Source organism: Cygnus olor, chromosome Z (assembly GCF_009769625.2).
Source record: "Cygnus olor isolate bCygOlo1 chromosome Z, bCygOlo1.pri.v2, whole genome shotgun sequence".
In the NCBI taxonomy this organism is placed as follows: Eukaryota; Metazoa; Chordata; class Aves; order Anseriformes; family Anatidae; genus Cygnus; species Cygnus olor.
In genome coordinates this window covers 43,857,127-43,870,164 of record NC_049198.1, presented here as the reverse complement: position 1 = coordinate 43,870,164, position 13,038 = coordinate 43,857,127, and the positions used below count along the sequence as shown (strand labels likewise).

The window sequence follows — 13,038 nt, the reverse complement described above, 5'->3', positions numbered from 1 at the left end:
AAACAAGTACCTTCATGAGTAAGCTCCACAGGGTTCCTGGTGTTGAAAGTACAAGACCAGGAGTGTTTGATTCTTGGAGAGATTCTGATAGAGGAGACGAGGGCTTTTTCTCCTCCTTCTTCCTGGAAGTAAAGGATATCTTATGAGGTGATTCACAGTAAATCCAGCTTCTGAATTTCTCATATTCTTGGGTAAATAGTCCAAAATAAGAAGCAGTTTTAGATTTTTGGCAGCTGAAATAAAAGGAATCCCAAGTGGAAGAGAGTGGAAAAGAGGCTGAAAAGACCTTGGGAATACCCTTGACAGTATGACAGGTCAAGTCAGGTTTGACAGGTCAATTTATTTTTTATAATTTCTGTAGGCGTTTTAATACGTTTTATAATGGGGTATAAATGGTTAACTTGTAATTAAATTTAATTAACCAGCAGTTTTATATTTCTCTCAGCAATAAACTGTTTATTCTCTGACAATTTTTGAGATAAAACTGTGTTGTATTTTCTTTTTAATTATGTTATTTATACATCAGTCATTTTACTGTATGCTTTCCTGTAGTGTTCAGGTGAAGACAATAGTAAGTGATACTAACAAAATAGTTGTTTTCAGGACTAGATGCTATAAGCAATCATTAAAATCACTATTTCATTGGAGGCTTCTAAAGAAAGCAAACACACAAATACAGCTTAAAAATCATGCTATTGTGAATAGAATGGGAGCTTGTGAGATTTTTTTCTGGATTTCTTTTAGTCTGACACAAGCAATGTGATGCGGCAAAATGAGCTGGGATTTCAGCCTTCTGGAATAAGGATATGCTTACTCTGTCATAGCTTCCCCCCTTTGCATCCTGGAATAGTAATTGCATGTACCTGGTGTAGGAGAAAAGCCTGTTTGATTTGCTTACCTGGGGTGCTTTGTTAATACTCAGTCATCTCTTATGGCTGGCCCCAAAATGCTGGAGTGTTTGTGATACTTTTTTTTTTTTCTTTTTTCTTTTCTTCCACTGTCCCCTCCATCCCCTTCCCCCTGCCCCCTCCCCCCCGCCCCCCCCCCCCCCCCCCCCCCCGCCTTTTTTTTTTCTTTTAAACTTTCTGGAGCCATTGTGTTAGAGGACTTATTTTTGATTAATCGGACCTGGAAACATCAAATAAGCTAATTTCTTTACTCAAATCTGTAAGTCCAACTTCCGAAAGTAATTTTTTCTTGAAGCCTTTATTATGCTCTTGTGATGATAGAAAGTTTGACGGCTAATTGCAGCTGGATGTTTGACCTATGTTACTTCTGAGAGCTACTGTGATGAAGTCTCGTACCCTATTTTAGATGCTTACTAGCTAATAAGGTTTAGGGGTATTTAGAAGATCAGTGAGATTTCGGCCCTGCACATGCTGATTAATAGTTACAGGTTAGAGCAACAGTTATAGCTAGAAATAGGCATAGAAATAGAGCATAGAATAGGCGTAGAAATAGGCATGGAAATAGAAAAGATATTTACCTACATTGTGTTGAAAATGATCAGGACAAACATACCTTGAACTCTGACAAACCAACATATTTACCCTTTTTTTTTTTTTATGGACAGAATCCAAACTCAAATAATAGTTGACATTCATTATGAGGTATTTATTTATTACCATTAGAAACTAAACAAATTTATTAATAATCTTTAGGTTTTTGTCTGGCTTGGATTAACATGCTATTTAAGTGAAGTGATTATAAAGAGTTAGCCGTATAAAGCAGGCTTGATTTGCAGGGCTGCTGCTCAGGTTCAGGTTTATTTTTTGGTCTGTAGCCTCATGTCTGTAGCTTACAAAAGAAAATTTCACTGTTTTCTGTTGCTTCAATGAGTGTCTGAATTCGTCTCCAAGTGGACTACAGTTAATTTCTGAAAACTGCCGCTGTGTGTGTTAATTGACAGTTGTCTTTACCATCTGACATAGAAGACAATGATTGAATGGTTGCAAGAGCTCCTTTACTCTTTCAGCCTGTGGGGTATTTCTTTCAAAGAGATTTAAAGGTTGCTGTAGCACCTGCTGCTCTATTCTGTCTCCTTCTGCCAAGGAAAAATACAGCAAAGGAGGAAAAAAGGAAATGTTTTGTGTCTTCTACTGGGGAAATTTGGTTAGTTTTTAACATTTGTACTTGACAATAATCCTCTTAAAGATCTAGTTTTTACATTGAAGTATGTAATTGGTTGTAGATTATACAAGCAATTGTACAGCTTTTGTTCAAAAGCTTTTATATGTAAAGTTGAATGTGGTCATCTTTCTTTCTCCTTTGTGTGATAATAAAAAGAACGTAGAAAGAAAATCAGAGCAAAAATACTGAATTTATTGGCTTCTTTTAAAGAGAATCCTCCTTTTGCACTTAAATATAATGATCAATTACAAATGCAGATCTTAAAACAAGCAAAGCCCCAGCGCATGCCCTGCAGCCCCTTTTGTTTTGATTGAACCTTTTTTTTTTTTTTCAGTGTTTTCATTTATCTTGAAATGGCCATTTTCAGTTTTTCCTCATGCAAAGCATTCTAAATTAGTGTGCACTCATATTATTGTAGTATTCTCTGAGTTAAATATTGGTGATGACAAGTTCAGATCATAAATGCCTGAGACACAACTGGGTGGTACATTCTAAACTAATTTACTGATTACTATGCCACCTTTTTTACTTTGTCACAATTGGGTTATTATTTTACCCTATTACTACTAGAAAGAAAATTGGCACCTTTATGAGGTGCAATTCCCCCCCACCTTCCCATTGGAACACAAAAAAAGGTAGTAGAAATCCGTCTTCTTGTTCTCATTCAAGGTTTCAAGCCCCAGTGTTTGGTTATGCCTGTATTCAAGTTGTATACTTTTTTTATTTTTTAATTTTTTTCCCAGGGTTGTAGAATGGCCCAGGATACTACAGCGCCAACACTGGACTTCAAATATTGGTTGGATAAAGCTGTTGAGTGGGGTCAAGCCACCACTTTGGAAACCCAGAAAGATGTCTGCCTTCACTTGCCCCAGCTGCAGGAGTTTCTACAGCAGACTTACGAGACTTTGAAACATATGGTAAGTGACTTTAAAAGGAAAAAGTGGCCTCTTTTGAAGACACCCTCAGAAACAATCTGCAGTATGTTTTGACAAAACCAGAAGCAAAGAGGCTTGGGTTACTGACCCAATGTATTACTGGACCAGAGAAGCAAACTGGGGAAGCAGTCACAGGTAATGTAAACAGGAATGTGCTTCCGGTTCCCCTGGTTTATCAGGAAAGGAGCTTTTGCTTCTTGATTGGTCATTGTCATGTGAGATTTCCCGGCTGATGCTCTAACCTCTTTAAAAAACTCTTTAAAATAAACAAGAATTTGATTCTGGTTTTCAAGCCATATATTGGATTGTTTAAAGGCCTTAACATGCAAAATTGTAACTGATCCTTTAAATCTCAGAGAGTCTGTTGACACGCTAACCCCAGTGCTGTGGCATATGTAGTGAATTCCATTGGCACATGCTGCTGACTGTTCTGTTTTCTAATTTGATTATTGTCTGCACTCACTAGAATGCTTTTTTTTTTCCCAAGTTAAGTTTAGTTGGTTTTATGCATAGTTATGTATACGTTTTCCTGAGCGTGGCTTTTTCAATATATGTATTAATTTTAATTAGCTTTAGAAATGTTGTGTTGTGGTATGAGGCTGACTTCTTATGGAAGCAATTCTTGTTAAATATTCTTCTTCTCTAAAAACTGCAGTTTTTAAAAATCTGAATTTAATTTTTAAATACAAGATTTTCAAGGAGTGGCATTTCTTCCTCTGTATATCTGTCTTTTTCTCAGAAGAAAAAAAAAAAAACAATTTTTAATGTTGCTACTTCAAGTAATCTGAGGCTTGGCCTGAAATGGACCTTGTGAATATGGCCCCAGAAAGTCTGGGGCTAGCCCCAAATGTGAGACAAATGTAAGGAATTTATTGCAGCAGCAGGAGATGGTTATCGTTCCTGCTACTTGCATGTTATCTCAGCACAGCACCATTTTTAAAAGCCTTCATTTATTAGATAGTAAAGCTACAAAAATGGAAAAATAAGACTGATTACACAGGATTGCGTATAAACTACATTGCCTACTACTTTTTTAGTGAAGCTGCTTTCTATTTGGTTAAAAGTTAAATGGCAGTTTGTTACTGCCTAGTCATTAAATAAGCTAATTTAAAGAAAGTAAGAAGTAACAGAAAAATACTTAGTTTTATGCCGTAGTGAGTATTGTTTTTTTCAGAAATTCTGTGAGGCAGTATATTAAAGTAATGAGGACCAACAAAAGTATATTTTAATTGTGCTTTTGTTTATCACTAAATCTCGGTTACTAATACTGTTTTCTTATTACTATATGTAAGAGGAATTAGTAAATTTTCTACCACAATTAAACATTAGCTGAGGAAATTACTTAAGCGTTAACTTATGTGAGTTATGATATTATAGCTGATTTCACCAAGCTCTGCTTTTATTACCTACCAGCAAGTGTTTTGTTTCCAGAGCATTTCACAGCAAAATCATTGGGACTGTAATTTACAATAATCTGTATCATTAGCAATTCTTCTAATTTGCTTTTGATGTATAGTATGTTTATTGTCTTTTTGTTTGCTTTTATGTCTTAACAGAATTCAATTGTAGCAATTCAGCAGTTCCCTTTAATTGGCCAGCTACTAGGAAGGCTTTGTTGGAATCCTTTTGTTATAGGATATGGTAAGAACCTGTAATGATATTTCTGTAACAGTCCATAAATTTTATTCCTTAGGAATTAAAAAAGTACAACTTGATATATACTTCATCTTTTCCGTAAAAATGCAGCATTCTTTCTTACTTAGGTAAAATTTTGAAATAAAAATGCTATCCAAGTTATTTAAAACATGTGTCACTGAGAAATCTTAAATTTACTTTTACTTTTGGAGATAATTAATTTCATGGATTATTTACAGAATGTTGACTTGGAAACAGTAGGTTTTAAACCCAGTGAGTGTTTATGTGCATCATTATTTCTGTTGTATTTCAAATTTTCGTGTTCTATTAATTTTGTTAGTCTCCCAGAATGTACGAAAAAGTTTTAGATTACTTTCAACTGAGGTTTCTTCCAGTTATATGTCAGAATATTCTATCAGATAGTTTAACATAGAAGAATTAATTTTTCTGATGTGTTCTTTTTTTATTAATGAAAAGCTGTACTGTGTTACAATTGTGTTTGTTTTTACAGATTTTATTCTGAATGTTTGTTTTTCTAACTTGTAAACTAGTGGAAAATACACATAGATTAAAAAGCAAAGCAGTAAAATGGTGACTTAGAAAGAAAAGGTGAGAAAAATCAAAAATGTCTTACTGTTGGGGTGTAGGTGAGATCAAATAAAAGGAGAGGAACTGCAGACAGGAAAACTGTTAGGAAGGACCAGACACTACCTGTGCTGTTTACTACCTGTAGTACTATACAGGTAGGTATACTACCTGTATACTACCTGTAGAACTATACAGGTAGGACACTACCTGTAGTTCCAGTATACTTACCATGCATTGAGATGTTGATAAATGGCTTAGGATCTACTCTGGAAGAGAAAGCTAATTCTGACCTTCTTTGTCAGCCCCTTGAAATAGTATTTTGCTGATGTCCTACATCAGTTTGCTACAGCTACATCTCCCCCCAAAAAGAAAAAGTGTTGCATTTTGTCTCTTCTGGTTCATGCTTTCTTTTGGAGACATACAGGAAAGGGAAATTTTTTTGGTCTCCTGGAGCAGTTTATTAGGTCAAGAAGAGCACTGCGCTACACTGATCATATGTCTTCTGGCTTGGATTTATCTTTTTCCAGTTAGCTCCAAGCACAGGCAGAGTGAACTTGCCTGCGAAAAACATGGTAGATGTGCCTTATGTCAGCACTTCCCATCTAAAAGGAAGACTTGGGAAGGAACCATAGATTTAAACGTAGGTCACTATGGCAGAGATACAAATCTGTGCTTTTGTGACATCTTTTGAGAACAGACGTCTTCTACTTCATGGACTTATTTTTGTGAGGTTGCATTTTTAATCATAGTTTCAGTTTCTGGGAATGTTGATAACTGTTGATGTTTACACATACACACATGCTTTTCTTCTCTTTTTCACTTTGGAATAACAAGACTTCAGACCACCAGTCTTTAGACCACCAGTGTCTCTGAGCCAAAAATGTATTATATTAGAGAATGGAGCATCATCTATTTTTTTCATCTGTTTTTCCTTTTGAATCATTTCCACAACAACCCCAGCTATACATTCTTAGTTTCCTCTACTTCTGCCTTCCTTTTTATCCCTGTGTATTTTCTAAAGCAGGAAAAACACTTTTTCTTCAAGTTGATCGTTTCCTCTGAAGACTGCAAAACAATGAGTTTTACTACATTTTTGTTTGTTTGTTTTGGTCTCAAGGTTGCAACCAATCCAATTCAGAGAACTTCACTTGCTTTAAATGGAATCCTTCTCTTCACTTCAGTGCTTGGAGATGGGAGAAGGAGATTTCCAAACATCGGTAGACCTGAAGATGTCTGCTTATCCAATCCCACCACTTCCTCCTTTTAGAGCCACCTGATCTCTCTATGGGCTGCTGGCACTTTAGATTCAGCTAGTTCTCATTTTGTTTGGCACTAGTTTTGAAGATATTCTTTAAGGTAGTGCTAGTAGATGCTGACTCTCAAGTGGGTTTCACATAATTTCTCATTTGGATAAATAGCTCATTCAGACATGTCTGAGACCAGGCCACCCTTGCAGTAGAAGAAACTAATTCTGTTCAGTACAGTCTTTCATACTAATAAATGGAAGAGGAAAAAACAAAACAAAACAAAAAAACACAACACACAGAAAACATTATATATCTGCATCTTGTCCAAACCACAATACCTATCACCTTAGATGTATGTCTGCTGGTGCTGGATGCTGACATGGCTGACCACTCAGTGCAGGGAGCGTGGTCTCCAATGGAAAATAACCTCCTCATAAACACTCTTGATCAGGAGTGGGCCAAGTTAGCCATATATAGAATGCTTATGTGAGGGAAGCACGACCAAAGAAAATCTCATGGCTGTACTTGTGGTCCTGAACCACAAGGGACACATGAGGAATTCAATCTTGGTAAGGAATTCCAGTGTTTTTTCTGTGGGCTGGGGGATTATGTTCTCAGTAGGCCCCTCCTGGTTTAAGTTTTGAGCCCAAACGTCTTGAATCCCAAACTAATACTATAAATGCTCGGGAATTTCTTGGTGGCTCTCTATGTCAACATATGTGTGTGAGCGTGCATGCTTATGTATGTATTCATTTCCCCTGAAAGTTCAGTTTTAGCTAATCTACATTTTGTGTTATATATCTGTATATATGTAATATCTCTATGCATTTTTCAGTAAAATTTTACAACAGGATCTAAAAAGAATATTTCTGGTTCTAAGATAAGTGTTTTCTCATTAATTCTGTGCATTTGGCCTGGTTCATGATGGTTTATTGATAAATGGACTGCATCCCAGAATGATTGAGACCACACTTAGTTATGAGAAAAAAAAAGCATTGGCTTTTGTCTTCTTTATTTTATTTTTTATTCATGAGAGAGTGACAGGGAAGGAGTGCAATGTGATTAATACTAAAGCTTTTTTGTTTTCTCAACACAGCTTCCAAGCTGTCTTAAATTTCTTCCTAAAAATTGTCATTAATGTTGTTGGAGTTTCAACATTAACGTGTTTAAGAAGTCCAGCAGAAAGTTGGAAACATTCTTTTTTTCGTATAATTTCCACCTTGGAGTAACTAATTTTGTTCCTTTGGATGGCTTACTTGGGTAGTGAGCATTCTTTTGTGCTATTGTAAGATCAGATATCTTGATTCATATCCTGAAAATGGTTTTCAGTGCATGCGACAATGGTATATTTTTCATGGTGATCACAGTTACTAGCAAAATGGAAGGAAAAAAATGCAGAAAGTTTTCTATGGTTCTCTCTGGTCTTTTGATGCAATTGTCTCTCACAGCTGCCACAATTGTTTTAGAAAGGTCTATCCCATCTTATTCTTAGGCATCCTATATTTCTTCCCCAATTCTAAAGGAAAAGGAAAGAAAGTTTTGAAAAGGAAAGAGTGAACCTGGGAATGGCCCTCAGATTACCACTGGTACTTCAGCAAGAGGACTAAGTGATCCTTTTTCCTTATTCTCACAGATCTGTGGGAAGCTACTTCACTTGTAGCTGAAAAGTAATTTTGACTGGGAAAACTGTGAATCTGTAAAAGTCCCTTATCTTGGGGGAACCATTGGCATGGCTTTGATACAAACATACCCTGGTTCCAAACACAGGTTGAGGTTTGAAGGTAGTTATATCCATGTAATCTCATTATACTGACAAAGTGTACGTTGCTCGCCGAAGCTTTGCTTTCATCATTTTAGCTTTTTTCATACTGATTTGCATTTCTGACAGGCAATAGTATATATAATTCACTGCTATACTATGCAGCAAGACTTTGTATGTAGCAAAAGTTCTTCTCATCCAGAAGTCTAATTCAGTAGTTATGTTCCTTCCCTTCCCTTCCCTTCCCTTCCCTTCCCTTCCCTTCCCTTCCCTTCCCTTCCCTTCCCTTCCCTTCCCTTCCCTTCCCTTCCCTTCCCTTCCCTTCCCTTCCCTTCCCTTCCCTTCCCTTCCCTTCCCTTCCCTTCCCTTCCCTTCCCTTCCCTTCCCTTCCCTTCCCTTCCCTAAATAAACGTCACTTAAATAAAAGGACTGTATGACATACTGTAGATGTACAGTGTAACTAGGATGAGGCAGAAGAAGGGACACCTGAACTACATGTACTTTGTTCAGGATAGGTGATTTGAACTCGATTTTTTAAATTTTTTTTCCTATTTTTCAGTATGTTTTGACTTTGTAAATTTATTTCTCGATTACTTTTTCAGTTAGTAAAGTCTGAACTTTACCAATTACTGGTACTAAAATAATATCTATTTGTAATGGTCAGAAATTTCTGTGTTTCCAAAAAGCAAAAGGTTATCACATAGTTGTTTAAACAAATAAGACATTTTTTTTTCTCCCAAAAAATTGCTGATTAGAGTTGTATTGGGTAAAATGTTTTTTTTGAAGGAGATAGATAGAGTTGCCTGTTCGTATTGATGTCTGACTGCCGGTTCAATATAGTTGCAATCAAAGTCTAAGGATACTTTAAATTTCTGCTGAGGAGTATGCAGGTTGTCTCTTGCTCTGATCTTAAAAAATGTAGGAAATCATTAGCCTTGTAAAAACCCATATTAAAAAAAATATATCTCCAAACACACAATGTCAGAGTACCTTAAACTGTAGTCAGTTAAATGTGTATAAGAAACCATTTCAGAGCAGAGATGCTAGTCAGTGGGAGGCCAGTGATGGCCTACAGGCTTGTTGGACATTTATTGAGGAATACTGGTTTAAATCAAAATTAACATCTCTGATCACCTGGTGAAAACACAGGCATTACTTAATGGAGCTCTTATTTTTTCTTCAGGCTTTGCCAACAAAGCCCTTCTAAATAATACTCTTTATTACATCCTGGGTAGCAAATATACAGAAAACAGAAGTCGTCATTTGTTGAACATGATAATATTTAAATTATCTCCTAATGTAACTTCTGAAAGTTATGTGGCATTATCTGTTTGTATCATTTATATTAAGAATAATAGCACTTATTAAGTCAATATCAAAGCTACAATGATGCATCTAGTTTTCATAGTTTGGGTTACAATTATGCAATTTTATTCTGGGATAAAATTCAGCTTAGAGACTCCTTGTATCTGCTTAAGAACATTTAAAAAAAAGCCTATTGAAAGCAAAGTATTGGAAAAATTGTGACTTACATGGCTCTTTATCTGCTTACTCCAAATAATCAGCTCTTCTGTGATAATATATGTGCATCTAAGTGGTGTCAATATTGACGAGTATAGTAGGTTTTTAGAGAAGGCAACTTGTTTCCAGCAGTACATTATAATTAAGTAAAATCTGATCTCATGCTGAAGAGAAAATAGGATTTTTTCCATCAGCATTTAGGTGTTGTGCTGTCTGCAGAACTGTTATTTTCCTGAAGCATGGGGAATTGTAATATATTTTTGCAGAAAACTTCATGTTCTACGTTCTTGTTGTGAATGATTTCATACTTAGCAAACTTAAATTTTTCAGAATGAGCACTTTCAGTTGTGCAGAGTTTGGACACCAATGTAATAACTATTTACTACAGTTGATTATTGTTTATTAATTATATTAATTAGATACTTAAATGAATGTTTCTTGATGATAGCTTCAAGTATTTTTTATGCAAACAATTCACTAGGTCATACATGTTTCTTAAGAACATCTAAATATTCTGTAGATTTTAATTTGACTCCTTTTAAAATGCTATTAAGGAAATGACTACACAAGAACTATTACATATGAATAATATTAAATGTGTTGCGCAAATCTGGTAGATTGAAGCATTATGGGTTGAGACTGATATTCGGGGCTTTATTTTTGTGGATGGATAGGAATTGTTGTGTGTAATTTTGTCTATGTTTTGATTTTCCTTTTTTTTTTTCCCCCTAAATGTATCCTTATTTACTTTTTTTCTCTAGATGAAAGCCAGAAGACTCTGATGTGGTGCTTATGTTGTCTGTACAGCAGTGAACCACAGAACCCTGTGGAATTGAAGGCCAACAGCTGGATACGGGTAAGTGAATGAATCCTTCCCAGGACTGCTTTGAATTAAATTGATTATTTAAAGGTGCTACATCTACAGCATAGAGACACTGTCATTTAAGAAACCGTTTCAAACACAACTTCCATACATATTGCATTGAAGTGTGTACTGCTCTAATTATAACACAATCTGTGCTAGCCTGTCATTTCAAATATTAAAAAGATGTGGCATTTTAAAGTGGGTAGTTCTGATGGCTTATAGCCTACTAGAGTCTCTAAATCTAGTAACTGTGAATAGTGAGCAAAGACCACAACTCAGAAGGAAAGCAAGTGTTATCAAAAAAAAAAAAAGAAAAAAAGAAGAACCTTTCAATTAGGATAAAATAAATAATCTGCCGAAATACCATAGTTTGTTTTGAAAACAGCTTGTATTTCCTCTTTAATTTCATTCTTTTTTGCTTTTGTTTAGTCTCCTGCCTATGAAGAAGCTAATTGTATCCAAACTTTCTTCAAAGGCAGTCATAGAGGGGAGGGGTAGTGCTTGTGTGTGGATTTATATTTAGTGACTTAAGGAGTAATGAATCCTTAACTTTAATCCCAAATTTAGGGGGTTTTCATAGGCACATCTGTTCATATTTTGTATATTTCCACAGTGAACCAGCGAAGCGCATGAGCATGTAAATAATTTGCAGCACATTGATGCGTAATGCTATACATTGCTGAATAGCAATTTTTGGGTGCAGTATTGCTGATTTTTACATCTTTGCATTCTCTGTGGAATTCTGTCATCATATGGTTAAAAAAAATAATTGAATTGTCAATACATTTTTTATAGCTTATCGTCCTCAGAACTAGTGACACTGCAGCACCAATCTCATTATCATTTAAGTAAAAAATTCAGCTTAGCAGAAATTTACATCTCTGAGCAGTTCATTTCTTAATTATTAGTTGACTTTATACATTTCAGTTTATGTAGGTATTAATGTAATACAGAATATTATAAAATAGGTAATGGTTTTGCCATGTTTATGTTGGTAACCAGCTGTACTTAGCTAAGTAGTAATATTGATATTGGTGCATTATTTCTCAGCAGTACATTCTCACATTCTGATGCCCCTGCGTTTCTATATGTGTGTGTTTGGTTGGTGGTACAATAAACCATGAAATTCTCATTAATTTTATAATAACTAAAATTACTCTTATTTTCTTTCTGTTTTGAACCTTTCTCAAGAGGCTTTTCAGGAGGTTAGTATACTTGTGATTGACGGTGAAGCAAAGTAAAGGACTTTTTAAAAGTCTGCTCGAACACCAAAGCAAAGTGATGCAAAAACAAATCTGTCTTTTCTTATGCATTCTTACTGGTTGGACATATTCTTCATATGGACATAGGAGATTGACAATAGCATCCACTTAGGTATTCCACAGAGAAGAATTTGTCATAGTATGTGTTATTAACAGCAGCATACACATATGCCATGGTGAGGGGGAGCTAAACCCAGGCAATGATTCTGATCTACTGATAGCTTCCATTTGTGGTGGTGGGAAAACATGCCATTTTAACCTCGATCGGTTACCTATGTTTGATGTAACTGGACTGGTGGCTTTGGTGGCATGAGAAAAAGCGTCAAGTAAACATGAACAAACATTTAGGGATGGATGGAGGAGGGACTGCTGCTCCTGGCAGCACTGTCACTTTAAGCTGTCCAAAGTTGGGACTGACATGTAAGCATTTGATATAAAACACACTGTACTCTGCAGGAATTTTTCTACCCAGTCTGTGAGTTTGAATCAACCTTAAATAATAATTGTGACTCGATGGGTCAAGAGTTAACGTGAAAGTGACAGGGAAAAGGGCATGGAGGAACTCAAAGTAATCTATTTCTGTCATTCAGCACTTCCCTAGTTGATTAAAATGTGTGTAGCATAATATGGTCTGAAATGTAACAAGTTCATATTTTGATTAGAGAGAAAGAAATAACCCTTAGAAAATTTTAATTTAAAAAATTGGTTAAATAATGGAGATAGTAAAATGCACAGTATAAAGATACATAAATTGAGATTAAAAGAAAGTATATTATTGCTTTCTACAGTAGTTAGAATTTCTTCTCACTTCCTCACAGTCCGGAGTGCATCATAGTGCAACCACTTTTTAGAGAAAGTGGTTTTATCTCCTTTTTCAAATCAGCGTTGTAGTTCTATTTACCAGCAAATGTGATATGATAAGGACTATTACGCCTGTTTGTACAGAAGAATATAAGTTAAGTATTTTGTTACTCTTGAATAGTTTCTTTTTTATGAAAATAGAAATCAATATCAGATTGCAAAAGAAACATACAGTAAGACTGTTGACCCATCTAATGTATACTGACAGTTATTTCCTCCTGATCTGTTTTATTTT

At 35.5% G+C, this 13,038-nt stretch overlaps 1 protein-coding gene across 3 annotated transcripts in view; it reads left to right on the top strand.

Moving 5' to 3' along the window:
- Positions 1–13,038, top strand: part of FANCC (FA complementation group C) — an 84,484-nt gene that overhangs the window by 11,259 nt on the left and 60,187 nt on the right. For all 3 annotated transcript variants that reach the window (XM_040541630.1, XM_040541631.1, XM_040541632.1), the window contains 3 exons: positions 2,874–3,047; positions 4,622–4,706; positions 10,577–10,671. In XM_040541630.1, coding sequence (XP_040397564.1) covers positions 2,874–3,047; positions 4,622–4,706; positions 10,577–10,671 — 354 coding nt within the window. The remainder of the gene's footprint in view (positions 1–2,873; positions 3,048–4,621; positions 4,707–10,576; positions 10,672–13,038) is intronic.